The 22,002-nt window shown below is 40.9% G+C and overlaps 1 protein-coding gene across 1 annotated transcript; it reads right to left on the bottom strand.

Moving 5' to 3' along the window:
* Positions 1-17,149: 17,149 nt before the first annotated feature.
* Positions 17,150-18,815, bottom strand: LOC149441943 (olfactory receptor 1G1-like). Its single transcript, XM_089656716.1, has one exon. The coding sequence runs from the start codon at positions 18,813-18,815 to the stop codon at positions 17,895-17,897; it is 921 nt and encodes a 306-aa protein (XP_089512842.1). The 3' UTR covers positions 17,150-17,894.
* Between the last annotated feature and the right edge of the window lie 3,187 nt (positions 18,816-22,002).

Genomic DNA, 22,002 nt, shown 5'->3' with positions numbered 1-22,002 from the left:
AGAAAAATGTTTTATCATCAACCTTTCTAGAACTAAGCTGTTTGATAGCATTAAGTACAGGGATTTTCTTTCAGCAGAAACATGGGGGGAGTGCAGTTCCAGCACCTCCAGCACTGGATATATGTAATGCCAAGGAGTGCTGGGGTGTGCTGGAGGGTCTATTGATGCTGGCTGCCGGGGGATCTATTGTTGCTGGGGGTGGATCTATTGTTGCTGGAGAGGCCTTATATTGCTGGGGGAGTCAACTGTTGCGGGAGGGATCTAAGGTTCAGGGAGAGGTCTATTCATGCTGGTGGCTGGGAGATCTGTTGATGCTGCTGGAAGTCTATTATTGCTGGGGTGGATCTATTGTTGCTGAGTTGATATTTTGTTGCAGGGGTATTATTGTTGCTGCAGGAGTTTATTGTTGTGGGGGATCTATTTGTTGCTGGGGGGTCTACTGTTGTTGGGAGATCTATTTTTTCTGGGGGGCATATTGTTGTTGCCGGGGGGCTACTGTTGCTGTGGATCTATTGTTGCTGGGGGTCTATTGTTGTTGGGGGATATCTTTTTTTGGGGGGGCATATTGTTGTTGCTGGGGGGTCTATTGTTGCTGGGGATCTATTGTTGCTGGGGGTCTTTTGTTGTTGGGGGATCTCTTTTTTTGGTGGGGGGGCATATTGTTGTTGCCAGGGGGTCTATTGTTGCTGGGGATCTATTGTTGCTGGGGGTATCTATTCCTGCTGGGGGTCTATTGTTGTTGGGGGATCTCTTTTTTTTTCTGGGGGCATATTGTTGTTGCCAGGGGGTCTATTGTTGCTGGGGGTATCTATTCCTGCTGGGGGTAGATCTATTGTTTCTGGGGAGGTCTTATGTTGTTGGGGGCAGTCAACTGTTGCGGGAGGGATCTAATGTTCAGGGAGAGGTCTATTCATGCTGGTGGCTGGGAGATCTGTTGATGCTGCTGGAAGTCTATTATTGCTGGGGTGGATCTATTGTTGCTGAGTTGATATTTTGTTGCAGGGGTCTTATTGTTGCTGCAGGGGTCTATTGCTGTGGGGAGATCTATTTTTGCTGGGGGGGAAATTGTTGTTGCCGGGGGGTCTATTGTTGCTGGGGGTCTATTGTTGTGGGGAGATCTATTTTTGCTGGGGGGGGCATATTGTTGTTGCTGGGGGGTTTATTGTTGCTCGGTATCTATTGTTGCTGGCTACAGGGGTCTATTTTACATCTTTTTTTGTTATCATTAACAAATTCTATACAAATTTCTGAGCACCACAAAATGATACTTGGTTCTGCATTCTCTAAAATGGGCAATACTGGGAGGGGGGTAGGGGGGTGGAACCAAGGGACGGTGCTCAGGGGTGGGTAGGGGGCTGAGACGAGGGGGGAGTCAGAAAGGGGGAGTTCCTGCACCTATTCTCTGAGACAATAAAGCCCTGATTAAGTGTGTAGCAATAATAAACATGACATCATTTAAATCGTATAAACAATGAAAAGTGTGTATTTGTAGCCATTTTCCTCACTTTTGGATAGTGTGTGGAAGGTTTAGATGATAAAAAGTGAAGAAGAATATTGAATGGACTTTTCAGGCCCAGAAGCTCAGCACACAATGGAATAAAATCAATGTTCCGTTATTAACATCACATCACCTCTAAAACCAATCTTGTATCCAATTACATTGTACAATCAGCCCACAGCTGACATCCCATAACCCACCAATCACAGAGCTTCATTTCCAATCAATGATTAATTATAGTACAGATGGTACCAACAGAGTATTCCTTCAGGAGGGTGGGGGATATGTCAGGGACATGTCGGGGGTACTGCCTGCACAGCTTGAATATCCCCCACCCTCCTGAAGGAATACTTTGTTGGTACCATCTGTACTATAATTAATCATTCGTTGGAAATGAAGCTCTGTGATTGGTGGGTTATGGGATGTCAGCTGTGGGCTAATTGTACAATATAATTGGATACAACAGGGCTTCAAATTTCAAGTCCTGAGCTACTAGCCAAGCCTTAAGAGTTACTCGCCACCAGTTGCCCACCCGACCCCAACCCTGCTACACCCCTAATTCCGCCCCTAAACACACCCTCATAAATTATTTCATGAAATGGCACTGTTAAATGTTACCCACATTATATCAGGGTCCCCAGAGTCCCCCCGCATTACATCAGGGTCCCCAGAGTCCCCCCCACATTACATCAGGGTCCCCAGAGTCTCCTCACATTACATCAGGGTCCCCAGAGTCCCCCCACATTACATCAGGGTCCCCAGAGTCTCCCACATTACATCAGGGTCCCCAGAGTCTCCCCACATTACATCAGGGTCCCCAGAGTCCCCCCACCTTACATCAGGGTCCCCAGAGTCTCCCCACATTACATCAGGGTCCCCAGAGTCCCCCCACATTACATCAGGGTCCCCAGAGTCTCCCCACATTACATCAGGGTCCCCAGAGTCTCAACACATTACATCAGGGCCCCCAGAGTCTCCCCACATTACATCATGGTCTCCAATGTCAACCTAAACACTCCATCATACTTAGACCATGCACCGCTCACAGCCATAACCCCCCATAATCTTTCACTCACAAAACCATAACTCTACCAAGCATATCCTACCTACTATCCAACCCAGCAATACCTCAAGTGCCCCCCATCCTCCACCACCCATAATAACCACATCATCCTGAACCTGACCAAACCACCCATACATGTAGGTTTACATACAGACACCTTTACACACACACACACACACACAGACATGTACACACACACACACACACACATAGAAACATGTACACACACAGACACATGTACAGACACACATACATGTACGTACACAGAAATGCACAGACACACGTACACACAAACACACACACACGTACATGCACACAGGCACATGTACACACATACACACCAAATGTATATATTCTTTAGTGTCATCCTTGTAAAGTGCTGGATGATGTAAAATTCATTCTCTTGAAATGAAACATATTTAAAAACTGCAAATTGTACTAAAAAACCTTCATCAATACATTTACAGATTTTAGTACTTAATGATGAAATATATTTCTGATCTTACAGACCTATAAACTGCCCAGCCTCTTATGACAAAGTACCCGTGTGTCCTCAGTCTCCTCAGTGTCCTCAGTCTCCTCAGTGTCCTCAGTCTCCTCAGTGTCCTCAGTGTCCTCAGTGTCCTCAGGGAGCTCAGTGTCCTCAGGGACCTCAGTATCCTCAGTGTCCTCAGTGTCCTCAGTATCCTCAGTGTCCTCAGTATCCTCAGTATCCTCAGTGTCCTCAGTGTCCTCAGTCTCCTCAGTGTCCTCAGTGTCCTCAGTGTCCTCAGGGACCTCAGTGTCCTCAGTATCCTCAGTGTCCTCAGTGTCCTCAGTGTCCTCAGTCTCCTCAGGGTCCTCAGTGTCCTCAGTCTCCTCAGGGACCTCAGTGTCCTCAGTATCCTCAGTGTCCTTAGTGTCCTCAGTGTCCTCAGTGTCCTCAGTATCCTCAGTGTCCTCAGGGACCTCAGTATCCTCAGTGTCCTCAGTGTCCTCAGTATCCTCAGTATCCTCAGTGTCCTCAGTGTCCTCAGTGTCCTCAGTATCCTCAGTGTCCTCAGGGACCTCAGTATCCTCAGTGTCCTCAGTGTCCTCAGTATCCTCAGTATCCTCAGTGTCCTCAGTGTCCTCAGTCTCCTCAGTGTCCTCAGTGTCCTCAGGGACCTCAGTGTCCTCAGTGTCCTCAGTGTCCTCAGTGTCCTCAGGGACCTCAGTGTCCTCAGGGACCTCAGTGTCCTCAGTGTCCTCAGTGTCCTCAGGGACCTACTGGATATATTTACCTTATCACTTTATTATTACAACAATATTTGTTTAACCCCTCCCCCTCCAGAGGATTCCCCCCCCCCCCTTCCTGACCAGGCCATTTTTTGCGATACGGCACTGCGTTACTTTAACTGACAATTGCGCGGTCATGTAACACTGCACCTAAATTAAATTTGCATCCTTTTTTTCCCCACAAATAGAGCTTTCTTTCGGTGGTATTTAATTGCCTGCGTGTTTTTTATTTTTTGCCCTATAAAAAAAAAAAGACAGACAATTTTGAGAAAAAAACTATATTTTTTTCTTTTTTGCTACGAAACATGCCCAGTAAAAAATTTTAAAAATGAAATTTCATCTTAAATTTAGGCCAAAATGTATTCTGCTCCGTGTCTTTGCTAAAAAAAATCCCAATACGTGTAAATTAATTGGTTTATGTGAAAGTTATAGCGTCTACAAATGGCGGTATAGATACTGGAATTTTTTTTATACTAGTAATGGCGCCAATCAACGACTTATAGCAGGACTGCGGTGGGCATTCTGACATTGGGGGGAACTGGTAAAATATGAAAGTGCAGCGCTAACTTAAACAATGATTACACATAAGATAGATCCCATTTGAATGTGGATCGGCAAAAAAAGACGGCGTCAGTTCATCAGATGTGCTAAATACGTATACAGTCTCCAACACTTGAAGAGCCAGGGATAGTAGATATCAGAAATGATAAAGAAAAGCCAAGTAATGCACTGACCAGATAGCGCAAGTTAAAGCGCATGGGACATTTAAGACCTGTCCCTGGTACTCAGCCACTGTATCACTGGAGCAAGGCGGTGTCATCTATAGGGTGACCACTAGATGTCATCTGTCCGGATGGAAGCTGTGTTCAGCCACTGTGTTGATGGATCAGGTGGGTGTTGTCTGTAGGGTGACCACTAGATGTCATCGGTTCCAGGGGAAACTGTATCACGGATCCAGGGACGTCACTGCAGGTGTGTTCTTGTTAGGCACAATCCCAGTGCCAAGCTATGTTTATCTTCTGTACATGTACCTCCGGTCTGGCCGTTTATAAGCAGCTGTACCTTTGCTAAGTAAGTTCTTTTCTGATTGTTCAATTTTAAATAAACGTTATCACACTATTTGAGGCCTTTTTCCATGGGCTCTTTATTTCTGGGGAGCCTGTAAATCCAGTAGGTCCTGGGATTGTGCCTAACAAGAACACACCTGCAGTGACGTCCCTGGATCCGTGATACAGTTTCCCCTGGAACCGATGACATCTAGTGGTCACCCTACAGACAACACCCACCTGATCCATCAACACAGTGGCTGAACACAGCTTCCATCCGGACAGATGACATCTAGTGGTCACCCTATAGATGACACCGCCTTGCTCCAGTGATACAGTGGCTGAGTACCAGGGACAGGTCTTAAATGTCCCATGCGCTTTAACTTGCGCTATCTGGTCAGTGCATTACTTGGCTTTTCTTTATCATTTCTGATATCTACTATCCCTGGCTCTTCAAGTGTTGGAGACTGTATACGTATTTAGCACATCTGATGAACTGACGCCGTCTTTTTTTGCCGATCCACATTCAAATGGGATCTATCTTATGTGTAATCATTGTTTAAGTTAGCGCTGCACTTTCATATTTTACCATTACTCTGGAGGTTCACGAGGTGCCTTTTGTGCCAGCAGCTACCCTATCTACATCCTCATACTGCGCTCGATTTTATATATACATTTATATATAAGTTTATTTTATTGGGGGGAACTGACTTGGTGTCACTGACATCCCCAGTGACATCAATACGGTGATCAGATCTAATGAAAAGCACAGTCACTGTACTAATGGCACTGGGCAGGAAGGGGTTAACATCTGGGGCGATCAAAGGGTTAACTGTGTGCTGTTTTGCTGTGTGTGTGTATGCTTTCAACTGTAAGCACACTGCTTTGTATGACTGTGGTATACAGAGCCATAAAAAGCAGTGTGCAGGAGCTGAAAGGGGAGAGATCTGTATACATACAGTTCTCTCCCCCCATTGATAATACTCAGCAATCACCAGGTGCTGGAGAGTAATCACTTGGGGGGGGGGACTGACTTGGTGTCACTGACATCCACAGTGGCATCAATACAGTGATCAGTGCTAATACAAAGCACTGACACTGTACTAATGACACATGTGGGCCAATCAAAGGGTTAACTGTGTGCTGTGTGTGTTTTACCAAGTGTGCTGTGTTTCACTGTAAGCGCCAGGGGCGGACTGACCATTTGGAAACCCCGAGGGCCCAGGGTCAGTAGGGGGCCCCATTAGATGCCCCTGGTACCTTTTTCATAGGCTTTTTTGAGTTTGGGCAAGGACACAGGGGCCCCATGATCCCCTATTGCCCGGGGGCCCCAGGAGTTGTCAGTCTGCCCCTGGTAAGCACACTGCTTTGTATGGCTCTGCTATGCCACATTTTTGTCTGACACTTGGACCGATCCTTCACCTGTTTATTGAACACATCTCTGCCTGCCATCTGAGCCTATCCATCTGCATGTCCTATTGATCACGTTCCTGCGAGACACCAGTCCCAGCCATCTCCTGTGAACAAGTCCTCTCCTGGAACCACAGACACTCTTTTGATCACCCTTTGTTCAGCCTCCTGTCAGTGAACACGGCATTCCTGGGGATAGCCACATACCAGTAGGCTAGGCATGCTAGGATTATAGGTATAGGGACTGCTATAGATGAGACTACACTAAGTTATATTCCATGACCACTTGGACAAAGGCAACCATTACAGTTCACTGTTTTTTATACAATGTTGATTTTTGTAATACAAGATCAGTCGGTACATAATCAGTCCAAACACTGAAAGCGTCTCACACCCGCGGTATCCCCATGATTGGGAAGAGTAGCCGAATGTGCTTTGAGGTGTAATCCCAACTATGCCCATGCTGTGTGATGGACGGATCTTATTAATTTACTGCTTTGTGTAAAAAAATACATTTTCATTTTCTTTCCACAATTTCCAAAAGCTCGTGGCAGAAAAATTCAGTCTTCAAAAGATTCACCCAAACATTCTGACACTGGGGGGAATTGACTTGGGGTCACTGACATCCCCAGTGACACCAATACAATGATCAGTGCAAAAAAAAAAACACTGATACTGTACTAATGGCACTGGGGAGGAAGGGGTTAACTTTGTTATTCACTGAAAGGGTTAACTGTGTGAGGGGAGTGTTTTACTAGGGTGCGGGGGGGTGTACTGCAGGGAACATGCTGATCCGGACAGATAAACTCTTCTGTCCCGATCAGCGTGTCAGGAGCTGTCAGGGAACTGACAGAGAGCAGAGCTACTGCAGCCCTGCTCTCTGTCAGTGATTGCCGCTAATCGCCGGGACATAGCCGGTAACGATCGGCTGTGACCCAGCGACTGACATCCACGGCCGTGATCGGTGGGATAGGTAGGGCGTTGGCGCGCCTGGCGCGCGCCCCCTACCTGTTTTGAAAACACGCGTTTTAAAACGTGGTTTTGCCCAGCCGTGTCGCCCTGCCAACGTATTTATACAGTGGCTGGGTGGCATGTGGTTAATGACCAGGCCTCTTTTTGCTGCTCAGCGCTGCATAATTCAACTGACAATTGCGTGGTCATGCAATGCTGCACCCAAACAAAGTCGTGCGCCTCGCACACACCCCCTACCATGTAAACAGGATGACGTTTATAAATGTGATCCTGTGCACAGGGGTCGCTTTGCCGCAGTAAATGTACTGTGGGCAGTCACCTAGTGGTTAACTTGATGCAATTTATTGATTATTTTGCACAATGTGTAATGACACTATTGATTCAGCATACAGAAAATGTGCTAATATTTACGCAAAAAATCAAGTCTTTACCTTTACTGACTTTCTCAATGATATAGATAGATAGATAGATAGATAGATAGATAGATAGATAGATCAGCAATAGTCAATAATAAGTTTATATTTCACATTTGTTGCTTGCTTTCTAAATCAATTTGACTTTGATTTGAATTTCAGACAACATTTTGTTTAGTTGTTTCAGATTCATTTCAATTCATTACTATTGTAATTCAGAAATTCAGATACATCTGAATCTCCAAATAATGAAAATTTCATCTGAATTTGGATTCGGAACAAAACAATCTGCACGTGTCTACTTTGAACAAGCTTCTTGTAGACGTCATTAAGTGTCAGCGCTACTCAAAGCTTGTTGAAATCCTGCTAAAGCCTGCTAATTGTTTGTATGAAGTGGCAGCACCCCCATCAAGATGTATCCCAATAGATTCCAATACTGGAGCTGAACAAATACCCAGATGAATAAAATTAACAGAGGGGTTACAAGACCGAGGAAGAAATAGTCCCAAAAATGAGTTGAAATGTGTGTGGCAGTATAGGTGCAGGAGGTCCTACCTGATTGGAGGTTAATGGTAAAGTGCTTGGGAGGAGCCACAGGAGTAAGAACTGTGCTAATTGTCTGGAAATTGAAAATTCCAGAAATGTGAACAAGGGGGGAAACATGTTTAACCCCACCCCCTCATTTCTAGTACACCAGCCGGGTAATACTTGGTGGTTAGGGGGTCTTTGTGGTTCTGTGAAAAAGTGGGTGGTTTCAAAATAGGGGGGGGGGGGGGGGCTAAGTGGTAGTATGATGCTTTCCCTTTTGGTATCATTTGTCTTCACCAGGGCTCATCCCTCGGAATGGCAGGAAAAGTTTTCAAGCTAGCAGGGTGCAGCCTGGGAAAGGCCGGATCATAGCCAATGCTTAGGCTAGCAGACACCAAAGGCTCTCTCTAAGAATGCACCAATGGTAATGCTATTTATTCGGAATGTTTTATTTATTTATTTTTTCAATTATTTCATAATAATGGTTAAAAAAGTGCTGTTGTAGCCTTTTAAAGTCCATGGTGCACGTGGTCTGTGTCTTCATTCAATTGTGGTCAATAGGGGGACAAAACTGATGACTCCAGCAGTCCAGCTTTATTCTTATATAGGGATGGACAAAGTCCTTCACATTTTTTTTAAAGCTTTGTAAATTCTTTCCAAAAGCGTATTGTACACACTGCTGTCATATAAGTTGAAACACCTGAAGAAGACATTACACTCCCTGACAGTCTATTTCTCAGGGACTCTATTGGCAGAATTTTTGTGCAGTGTTCCCAAGTTTGCTCACCATCTGCCCATTATAAGGGGATCCCACTATCATATCACACTGTGGAAAATCTAACTGGAAGACAGGAACACACAAAGGTGAGCTGGAAAACCCAAAACTTCCAGGAAAGAAGGAACAGAGTTGGGAACTATAGAAGGGATATATCACTCTGAAGTCTTCAAGATATATGAAATAAACAGGAGCCGACTAAGAACATGAACACGTGCTTCTCTTATTTTTAATTATTGGTTTATTGTGTATAAAATAATTGCTATCAAGGGCCTAGTCAAAGCCCTCACCTAAACCCAAATAAAAAATTCAGGGTGACCTGAAACGAGTTGCTAATAGGGTTGCACCAATACCACTTTTTTTTTACTGGTGTGTATGAGTACCAATACTTTTGGTCAAGTACTCACCGATACCGAGTACCAATACCTTTGAGGTGCGATTTGAGCCCATACAGAATGAATGGGCTCAGATCACACTGTAAAGAATTGCATTCAATTTGAACAGGAATGCATTGTAATTGTCTGAATCATATGTGGTTTCCCCTACTGCTCCTGTGTGATCCCATTAGGGAAAGACAACAAAGCACCATCTAAGGAGTACAGCAATGGGAAAACCATTTATTAAATGTTATAACAACTCACATATTAAAAGTACATAATATATCTTACATGTCAAGTCCAAAACCATGGACGCTTGTGGTCCTCACAGAGCTGGAGGAGATGTGGGAAGCTCTAGGATCTCTGTGTGTAAAGGGAGGAAATGATGTCAGCTTGGGGGTGGGCAGCCTATACATCTCCTCCAGCCCAGTGAGCACTCCAAGTGACCGTCCCTCCAAAAAGAAAGCACCATACATGATGTGTCCAGGGTACAGTAGAAATTTAGCATACATTTTGTCTGTATGGCTCATAAGTTTGTTTGCAAAAATGCTTTCGAGGGTGTTATCTGCAAGGGCCTATGTACCATGCATCGAGGGAATGCCCACGGATTTGTAGCTTCTGAAGTCTTTTCCTTAGTGCATAGAGTTATGGGAATGTCGGTCCCTCAGACGCCCCAACTTGCCCTCCTTAACATCCTGGTGGATGGTGTCCCTAACCCCCTCCAATGCTTGATCCTGTTTATTTTACTGGTACCAAAGTGACCATTGCTAAAACTTTGAAGCAATCTATCGGGTCTCTTGCACAGGCAAAGAAAAAAAATAACGTGGATTATGCTGTATGAAAACATTGTTCGCGTTCTTCGGGATTCGGTTGACAAATTTGAAAAAACCTTGGATCCGTGGGCCAATTTTATGCATCTTTCCTTTGAAACCTAATGCATGTCGCTGTGTGTGTACTGAGAAGTTCTCCTATTTCCTGGGTCCAAATCCGCTCTTCTATTTCTTTTTTTTTTCTCTTTCTCTTCTCCTCTTACCTTGTTGATTGACTTGATTCCTAGGGCCCCTGAGGGCTCAATGAAACGTTCTCCACCAGAAGTGTGATAACATGGGAATATGTACTTGTTTATTGTTTGCCTAGGGAATGGATTTACTAATTCCTTCGCTACTGACCAATATCTTCCGTAACGGTGTGCCTTTACGATTTCTCGTTTACTAAAAAGTTGTGTGATAGAGGCCTTAGCCCCCTCTTTGTTCCTACTTTTTATATAACGGTCTGCAACGGTTGATTCTTGTACTACTGTGGGCTTTGCCTTTATGTAAAAGCAATACAAATATTGAAAGTAAAAAGTGATTTACTATCGCCAGTTACTATCAATGGCAAACCATATTTAATAATGTGTGCAGCTCTTTCTAAGCACAATAAAGTATCGCTATTATTAATCTCTGGACTTCCAATACATGAATAGAACAGTATCAAAAAGTGGTCTTGTCAGGCCTTGAGTGAATTTACCCCCCCCCCCAGAGCTTCCCGAACAAGTTTTGTTATACTTCCTAAATTTTACTCATGGATACATGATGACTCTTTTTTACACAACGTTATCAATGTGTGTTGAGCATAATTCAAGCAGGAAAATCTGTTCAAATTGTTTATTTATTGTTCTTGTCAACCAACAATGTACAACAATAGAGTCTGTGTAGAGCAATTTTTTCAATGAAAATATCACAAAATAAATCATTTTCTTACTCTGCGCTACTCAAAATGTAATTGACTACTTCAAAAAGTTAGTTTGAAACATAATATAGCGAAATTTTAATATGAAGTTAATTTTATACTGAAACAGTACTATGATCACTGCCCCAATTTATACCCTTTAGATAAATATATTTAACTTGTAGTAATAAAATGACTAAATAGTAAAGAATACCGTCTAATCAATAGGGGAACCTCTCTATAATGATATTTGGCAGCTGATTTTGCTGACTTGTATTAAAACTTTTTAAAGCCATTTTTACCTGTTTCCTTTGCTTTGATTATATTTTGTATTTAGGTACATATGTTGTATATTTTATGATATTTAATACTGTTTGGGATTTTTGAGAGTCCATGTCAGGATAATTATTATTAATCTTTTACTTTTTTTGGACTAACTGACATGGCTTCACCACAGATATCCTATGAAACATTACTATCTCCTGAGGAAGTAAATGTTGATTCACAAAACACGTCAAGTGTCAGGATATCAACTGTCCAGTTTGATATATGTACAGGGGCGGACTGACCTTTTGGAAACTCGGGCATTGCCCGAGGGCCCGGGGTCAGTAGGGGGCCCCATGAGATGCCCCTGGTACCTTTTTCATTGGCTTTTTTGAGTTTGGGCAAGGACACAGGGGCCCCATGATCCCCTATTGCCCGGGGGCCCCATGAGTTGTCAGTCTGCCCCTGTATATGTATATGTTATCCTGTAACTATCCATCATGTTCTGATATGTCATGGTATTTTATTATGGCTTTGATTTCAATTTTGTACGTGAATACAAATCAGGCTTTTTAAGAATTTTTTGTGATCTGTTCTTTGGTGCAGCTTCTTTAAAGTCCCATGGGCAATTTCTTTGACTGAGAGGTCTCACAAATTGGGGATTGAGCTGCACTTCATTCATTGTACGTGGGCTCCATGTTCTTTTGTAGTAACACTTGTGTGTTTTGGGGTTGTCATACTCATGTTCCAGCTTTACTACTTAGTTCACACATTTACTGAAGTATGTAAGTGGGGATTTTGTACCTTCACAGATGGCAGTAATTATAGGCCAGTTGTGTAGGAAACATTTATTACTAGTTTTTTAGAGGTTAACGTGATTTAAAAGCCATTTTACACAAGACTGGTATATTTTTACTTCCACGTGGCTGATAGTAAGAGAAATGATGAGCTGCTTTTCATAGATGTCTCTAGGGATCCGTTCACATTAGAATGTTCATTTCTTCCCATTGTCTGAGGGCAGCAAAGATAATGTCACAGTCACCTGCTACTAATCAATATGTAGAATAAACAAGGAATTTGAGAGTCCAGCAACATGAGAATTTGGCCGTGTGGGAGAAACTACTGCTGGGAAATATTACTGGGGCCTCTAACAATGAAAACAAAACTAAAATAATTTTTTTAGAATGATGAACTTTAAGATGTTAGTAAAGTCTTTACCAAATGTACAAGTTTTTAACTAGCGTTTTGATCTTTTTTACAGAGGATTAAAAATAAATGAATGGGCATCAATAGATGATAAACAAATTTGTAGAACTGGACATTTTTTTAAAGAAAATAATAGAATAGAAATACACTTAAAAGAAAAAGATAGACAGGAGATATTTATGTTTTTTTTCAAGAAATAATTACTATTCTTAGGTACTAATCCTTAAAGTGGAGCTCCAATCCCCATAATCATTTTTTTTTTTCAATTCCCTTGTGATTGTTATTACTTTACGATTAAATTAGAATACTGTTAGAATACTGTTAGCTTAATATCTTTAAAAATGTACCTGATCTCAGACTCAGGCAGGTGGCCATTTAGGATGTGGGCATCTGAAGCCCACTTGTGTCTTTTTCTGGGATTCAGTGCAGCTGGCTACCCAGCATGCACCTTCCGATCTCGAGCATGTGCAGTAATGACACTGAGCGACGCATTGTGTTTAGTGCAGGTTGCCGTAGCAATGGCGGCGTCACAAAAGTACTCCTCCTGTTGCTTTGGCAACCTGTCAATCACATTATATTATTAGACTTCCCAAAGACTCCTTTGATAGATGATGCCGATATCCCAGGAGTCAATGGGATTCGCCTAATGATGTCATCGCCTAGGTGGCCGGGACTGGAAGTGCCGCCCGAAGAACTGTAATAAAGGTATTTAGAAACAAACAAACAAAAAATAATTTCCATTTCGTACTGTACATTGGGGGGGCATTTAAAATATTTGAAGTTTAAAAAAAGACTGGAACTCCACTTTAAGTGCAGCAAACCACAGCAACCAATCAGAATATATTATGTTGAGGTTAAACAAGTACAACATAGATTCTAATTGATTGCTATGGGTACTGCTCTTAAGAATCAGCATTTAGGAATTAGAACCTTGCCTTCAATAAGACTATTATTACTTTATGTAATTAAATGGGAGACAGCTGAAATATTGAAGATTTGTCCCCAGATCATTTTGTACTGAAGTGAGGTATACATTTCATTTCAATCATTCAATCTCTATAAAAAACTGCTAAAATACAAAAATGATTCATAATGGATAATGCTAATGGTGGAGAATTAGACACACACTTTGTGAACTATTCTTTTCCCTGTCATACAATATCAAGATTTTAACGTATGAAATGAAGATTTACTGAATGAGTACTGAAAGTACTGAGAAAACTGTAAACATGTACATTATAAATGACTGCAAATGTTTAATATAATTCTAATTAAGCTTAATGAAATTGAAAAAAAAAAGTCATTTTACACTAAAGGCATTCATCACATTTTATTTATTAATACATTGGATAATAAAAATATTAGTAATAATACATCAAGGCTAAAAAAATTCTTTTTTAGAATAAACAATCCATTTGATAGTGACTTGGTAAACTATAACATAATTAACAAGGAACTGAGGAATGCAAAACTTACAATTTGTAATCAAGATCGTTTTAATAGTTTCATATATATTTTAATTTTTGATTGAAATTAATTATCATCGATAATTTACTAAATGACTACTGCTGGTGTTTTCTAGTCTATGGGCTTCAAACTAGACAGCAGGACAACTGTGTTATTTAAACACAACACTAAAAGAGCCGCAGAATCAAAGTGTAATTCAAGGGTGAGCAAAAATGTAAAATTAAACACTAGCACAAAATTAAAATGTATGTTCCGTAAACATGAAAAGTCTGGAAAACAAAATAGAAAGTCTAGAACTTCTGTAACTTAAGGAACAGTTTGACTTGGTGGGAGTATCAGAAGCCTGGTTGGACAGTTCACATAACTGGCTGTTAATGTAGAGGTGACTCTGTTGCAGACTATGTTCGGAGGTACATAGATACAGAGTATACAATATTTACCACTACAGTTGCATTTTATGGCAAACAAGATTCATTTTACCATTCAAAGTCTCCATTAATATAAAGCCAGTTTCCATAGACTTACACTTTTTCTACTCATGTTTATCTACATCTGCCAATGGACATTTCACATGAATCTATTGTAATAAATCACGGGTTGCAGGAAAGAAAATGGCTTCATTCCCCCATCAACACTGACTCTCTCCCGTGGAGCTATTGTGTTATGCCTATGGGGGAATGTGGGGGGGTCGTCCCTGCCAGAAGAAAACAGTGATTATTGCTAGTGGCTGTAGATACTGTCAATAAGCGCATGAAAAATCCAAAATGCTGGTTGTACCCAAGACGTACAACAATTGAAGTGGTACAATCAGCCTGACCATAGACGGTTCAAATCTCAGTCAGTCTCTTCTGAACAGGCCGAAATTCAAACCATCATGACCGGCTTAATGACTGTACCTGTACTATGTAGTTGTCCAGCTGAAACCTTACAGATGGATGTCATCCAGTGAGGGGGATGTTCTCACAGATCCTTCCTACTGAATGTAATCCAGTGATGAATTTCATCAAGTTTGTGCATGCGCATGCAGATTGTTGTAGTTGGGTCTGCTGTTAATCAGTCTACCTGTTTCAAGGAAAAAACTTTTCTCTTCCTCAGAACTATAGACACAGGGACTTGTGGGGTTCTCCCATATATCTTTGATTTCAATGAACACTTAAGTGACAGAAGCCTTTCATATAATAGAGCACTTATGTACTGCTGTGTCTACACCATTCATAAATTTACAACAAAATGATACGAAAAGACTAAGGTGGGATAAAAACAAACATTTATACTTTCATCAGTGCCCTGATGATCGGTGTACATGTCACCTCTGTGGAATACTGATTACCGGCTCTCCTCTCCTCTGTCAGTGTGACAGCTTGTGAGGAGAGAAATGGCTATAACCAGCATTTCCATATTTGCATGTGATCAGCTGTGATTGGACACAGCTGATCACATGTCTGAGCCGATGTCGTTGGCTCTTTCCATTGATTGGTAATCCGCTGTATCTAAGGGACATAGCGCACCACCGATCGCCGTGCTGCGTACCCCCGGAGCCGCGCATGTGCGGTTAGAGTGGGAGGACGTCATATGATGTCCTCCCTGAACAAGAGAACCGCCTTACGCCCGTCATTTCCTTATATGGCGGGTGGGAGGCGGTTAAAGATCTCTAACATAATTTGATAAACTAGCTGTAAACCCAACCACTAAAATCTCCTCTATGCGTTAACATAATAATATCACCTGGAAAGCCTATTTTTATATTAATCATTACTTCTCATGGAAATAACATCTAGTGGTGCTGATATAAAGATCCTTCTTTGGGCACATTGCATAACGGGGTGACAATGCTCTGCTTCTGTCTCCCACAATCACCTTCCTGGAAATCACATGTAAGTCACATGCTTATCCAAACAAAACTAGAAGCTGCTATGCTGAAGTAAATTATAAAGACATTTCCACTGTTGTCACTGTCTAAAGCAGACCTGCCATGAAAATGTCCTATTATTAGCCCCGCCCCCAGCTATCCCAGGAATCAGCGATGTTACCTGATGATACCCACACAACAGTACTCTTACCTCCTGGGAGGATCAGAAGCCGGGTCAAGGTAAATATTTTACTTAAAACAGTTTTATTTGACAAATCACCTTTGTGGGTGATTTGACTTTGAGGGGGGGGGGGGGGGGGGCGGTAGAGGGGTAGGGGACTTTAAATAGGGTACATCTTTCATTTTCATGAAAAAAAAGGTCTTTTTAAAAAAGGCACGTGAGAACACAATTGCAACCAACAACAATATGCCCTGTTATCACTTTAGTGCATGTGAACAGGGACAGGTTGTAAACAGGATGCATTGAAATCAGGGGCAGACTGACAACGCATGGGGCCCCTGGGCAATAGGAGATCATGGGGCCCCTGTGTCCTTGCCCAAACTCAAAAAAGCCTATGAAAAAGGTACCAGGGGCATCTCATGGGGCCCCCTACTGACCCCGGGCCCTCGGGCAGTGCCTGAGTTTCCAAATGGTCTGATTGAAATGTAAGAATGAAAAAAGGTAAAACCCTATGGAAAACATTCCACTCCTGCATTCATGAGACTCCAGTCCATCCACTATTGGGAAACTCCAATGGATAAGCCAGGATAACGGCTGCTTTCCCCAGATTGCCAACAAGGTTTGTATGGACAATGTGAATCTAATCCAAAGAAAAAAAAAAGAATCAGAGGAAGTGGTTCCCTAGCATGAAACCTTTCTTTATTCTGAGCAAACATAAAAGAATCCAATGCACTCAGATTTTCCCGATGTACACACGTCTGTCACAAGTGCTGCCAGTCTTTGTCATCCTGAGCCCTCCATTCCTGATTGGACAGCTGCATCAACTCCAAGATTAAAAACAAATTCTCTGAGCCATAATATGCCCACAGGAGAGGACAAGGAGGATGAGCAGGAGAGGACAAGGAGGATGAGCAGGAGAGGACAAGGAGGATGAGCAGGAGAGGACAAGGAGGATGATCAGGAGAGGACAAGGAGGATGAGCAGGAGAGGACAAGGAGGATGAGCAGGAGAGGACATGGAGGATGAGCAGGAGAGGACATGGAGGATGAGCAGGAGAGGACAAGGAGGATGAGCAGGAGAGGACAAGGAGGATGAGCAGGAGAGGACATGGAGGATGAGCAGGAGAGGACAAGGAGGATGAGCAGGAGAGGACAAGGAGGATGAGCAGGAGAGGACATGGAGGATGAGCAGGAGAGGACATGGAGGATGAGCAGGAGAGGACATGGAGGATGAGCAGGAGATGATATGGAGGATGAGCAGGAGAGGACATGGAGGATGAGCAGGAGAGGACAAGGAGGATGAGCAGGAGAGGACAAGGAGGATGATCAGGAGAGGACAAGGAGGATGAGCAGGAGAGGACAAGGAGGATGAGCAGGTGAGGACAAGGAGGATGAGCAGGTGAGGACAAGGAGGATGAGCAGGAGCCACTGATGTACTGTCAGAAGCCAGAACTGTCAGATTACCGGTTCCTGTGGGATGAGGAACGATGTTTCTCGCAGATCGGCACGGGCAGGCTGAGGGAATGTGAGCCCCAAGCCCTTCTTCACCAGACCTGCCAGTGCCTACAAACCTTACACCAATCAAAGCTCCCTATCAGTGACTCTCCCTATGTGTTCCCTATCACAGCTAAATCACATTCTCATACATGGTGGAAATGTAGTTCTATAGTGAGGGGGCTGGCCTGTCTGAAATCCCTGTTACTGGTTCTTCTAAATCAAGCGACCTATGTTCAAAGACAAGGCAGTCTTTTCTGGTGACAATGAATTGGGTTTGGTGAATTCTCATATAAATATTTCAGGCCCTTGAATGGGGACAATGCAGAATTTGATGCAAGTCCATGGTGGTGGAAAACCCAAACCTCATCCCTGCTGGTGAGTGTTATGACACTAGTTTTCGCAAAGAACTATTCATTTCTTTGTTTCGTAGACTGTATATGAGAGGGTTCAACACGGGGACCACTGTGGAGTAGAACATGGTTAAGATCTGTTCAAGTATGGCATAGCGGTCTGATGGTGGTATCATGTATACAGATATAGCAGATCCATAAAAGATGGCCATAACAATGAGGTGGGATGAACAGGTGGAGAAGGCTTTTCTTCTGCCATCCTTAGATGTAATATGTTGTATGACCCTGATAATCTGTACATAGGACAGCAAGCTGCACATAAGTGGACAGAACCCAAATACTAAATACTCTGCATATAAGATGATATAAAACATTTCAGTACCACCGCAGGCAATGTTGATGAGAGCTTTAGCATCACAGAAGAACTGGTGAATGGTAACAGAAGAACAGAAAATCATTTTCAAGATTGGACTTGTAAAAAAAAATGAATTTATATTCCCACCAATCCAGGTGACTAATATAAGTAATATACAGATTTTCTTATTAAGTATCTGATGATAGTGTAAAGGGTGACAAATTGCGACATATCGGTCATACGCCATTATAAACAGATTGGTGATCTCAGCACTGTCCGCTGTAATCATAAAATACATCTGGATAAGGCATTGTGTAAATGGCATTGTATTATTTCCAGATAGTAAGATGTAGAGGAGTTTTGGAATGGTGACAGTTGTAGAACACATATCAACCACAGACAAGTTGCAGAGAAATAAATACATTGGGGTGTGCAAATGGAGGTCCAAACATATCACTGCGATGATAACTGTGTTCATCAGCATTCCAATTATATAGATGAAGGAAAAGTAGACAGTGCTGACGATGAACAATTCGTGGTCAGTTTTCATGAAAAATGGTAAAATGTGCACATCTAGAGGAGATGTTGTGTTTTCCATAGGATGTGGGCACATTTCTACACAAAGACAAAATATTATATATATATACCAAACATTTCAACAATTTCCTAATACCTGTGTAAGTGAAATGGGATTACTTTTTTAACGTCATGGTTTTCTTATTGGTAAACATTCATGTCATATATAACTAAAATGCAATACAAAGTGAAGAAACATTCTTTCTTTATCCAGAAATTAACCGAATGTAAAACAAAGGTGTAATTAAAGAAAAAAAAGAATCTCTGTTCCTTGATATGTTTTCATACACATAAGTATAATCACAAATCCTGGTCTTTCAACAGCCCCTCCCACATGGAAGAAAAATATATTTGAAATATATTTTAAAAATATTCTTCCCAAATATACTGCCATATATTTGAAATGCTACAATTTTGGTCATATTCAATATATTTCTAAATATATTTCAATAAATATATATATATACTGCATGTTGAAATGCGTTTTTATTACAAAATATATGAAAAATATTTTTAAAAATACATTCCGAATATACTGTATGTCTTTAAAAATACAAATCTACATTTTTGGAATGCATTTACAAATATATGTAAAAATAAATGTTAAAATGACTTTTTTATATGTTAAAAAAATCTGAAGAATATATTTTAAAAATATATATTTTTAAAAATGTATTTTTAAAAAAATATGTTCTTCAGATTTTGTTTAGCATATAAAAAAGTAATTTTAATATATATTTTTCCAAATATTTGTAAATGCATTCCAAAAATGTGGATTTGTATTTTTAAAAACATACAGTATATTTGAAATGCATTTTTAGAAATATTTATAATATTTTTCATATATTTTGTAATAAAAACTAATTTCAACATGCAGTATATATATTTATTAAAATATATTTTGAAATATATTTAATATGACCAAAATTGCAGCATTTCAAATATATGGCAATTTATTTGGGAAGAATTTATTTAAAATATATTTCAAATATATTTTTCTTCCATATGGACTGTGACCCCCTTAAAGGGAACCTACTCTATACTGAGAAACATAAAGTATTAATGCAGTTCTCTCCCCCTGAAAATGCAGATTGCCTGGCTGTCTCTGACTTGCTTCATGAGATATTGAACCCGGAATAATCATTCAGCTTAGAAAGTCAGAACTCCTGACTGACATACCGTCTGGACATTGGAAAAGCATACCAGCCAGGCACCTAGCATTTTCAAAAAGGAGGTCAGCGATAGAAGCCTAGGTATTTCTCCCTATAGAGTTTTTTTTGGTGCTGCTGAGAGATCACACTATGGGGTTGGTTTACTAAAGGCAAATAAATGGAGCACTTTGTAAACTTCAGTTGCATTCTGCAAGAGCTTACTGATTGGGCAGACGCTATGCTGACTTCCATCATCCAATCATGTGCGAGCAAACGTGCTGTTTTAATTTTCCTTGCATGCGATTGGGTATTTTCTTTGCAAGGTGAAGTTTTACCTCATTTACTGAGCTCTGGAGAAACTGCAATTACAAAGTGCACAGTCTATTTGCCTTAAGTAAGTCAACCCTTATTGGTTGCCAGTTGGATCATGTAAAGCACACTAAAGTCAATGCATTGTTAATGAAATGATTGTCAGCATGTAGTAATATCTCCTCGCAGTAAGAAGATGAACCTAACAATGAATTTTAGGTTTGAAATATCCAGTTGATGGTGTAATGTTCGGTCTGTTTCATAACTGCAAAAAATGAGTTGTGGATCCCGCCAGAAATCCATCGAACTCCTAAATTCATGTAGTGAGCTGACAATGCTGCACTGAAATCTCAATCATTGTTATCAGCCCTGCCTGAGTTCACTCTGTGGACTACAGAACACCGACCCTCCATAGACACCGTGCTGTGAGACAGCGTTGTCACCCTTGGACAGGAAGCCTGTTATTGACAGGATCACCAGGTAAAAAAAAAAAAAGAAAACTGAAAATGAAAACTAAGGCTCCCTGCACACGGGTTGTTTTATTAATGCTGGCAGTCATGTTAAAAATGCATTTTCCCATGTTTTTGCATTAGCATTTAGCCGCATTTTTCCACATTTGCATTTTTAAGCGTTTTTTACACCAAAAAAAATTTTGCTCCAAAAATGTCCAATAACGCTGGTTTGCCGCGTTTTACTGCTAAAAAACTCCTCTAGAAACTCACTAGTTCTGGGTTTTCCAGCCAAAAAATGCTGATTAAAGCCTATGTGTGCATGGACACTAATGCAGAGACCACACAAGGACTGGTGAGCTGCAATAAATTATATTGTTGTTCTGGGGTTTAGATACACTTTAAATTGCCCATAAAGCACTGAGCTAAATATTGAACAACATGCACAGTACAGAGTAAGAGAAAAGTATTTTACAAAAAATAAAATGGAGAAATTTTTTTTTAAATATTCTTGACATGAATATTCTTTAAATTACATGAAGTAATGTATGCAGTGCTAAGCAATAAAAACAATGTATAAAAAAACATGAAAACACTTAATTCAACTTTCATAATACAACATAACAACCTTCCTCTTCCTCCTCCTCCCTGCATTGCTGCCTTGAACCTAAAATAATGTTTTATCATATGACTAGATCAATCTTTATCATCTACCTGAATATATTTGGTATTGTTCTGTTCCATACCCATTTTTGATCCTGCACTTTTTCATTGCTATTGCTTGTACTATGTCTGATGTTAAAGCAGTAAAATACTGAACAAGTAAAAAAAATAATAAAAAATTAAAAAAATAATAAAATAATGTCACACCCATAACCAATAAAAGCAAACTCACTGCAGCTATGCAAGAAAACCTAAATACATACCTATCATTCATGGTGTGGTTGAAAAAAAACACATATACATAAAATATTAAACAACATGCACAATACATATTTAAAGAAAAAAGTAGCAGAACATTTTTTTTGCATTCTTTATATAAATTGACAATTCAGTATAAAAAAGAAGTTGCAAACATTTTGAGCTTTAATAGCTTATACATCAAACCTCTAAAACCCCCTTATGTTATTTATTTATTTATTCTGTTCCATACCCATTTTTGATCCTGGACTTTTTCATTGCTATTGTTTGTACTATGTCTGATGTTAAAGCAGTAACATATTGAACAAGAAAGAAAAAATAAATAAAATAATGTCACACCCATAACCAATAAATGCAAACTCACTGCAGCTATGCAAGA

The sequence above is a fragment of the Staurois parvus genome, unplaced genomic scaffold (genome assembly GCF_062004578.1).
Source record: "Staurois parvus isolate SC_StPar_1 unplaced genomic scaffold, SC_StPar_1.0 ptg000931l, whole genome shotgun sequence".
Taxonomy (NCBI): Eukaryota; Metazoa; Chordata; class Amphibia; order Anura; family Ranidae; genus Staurois; species Staurois parvus.
This window is presented reverse-complemented; position numbering and strand designations above follow the sequence as displayed.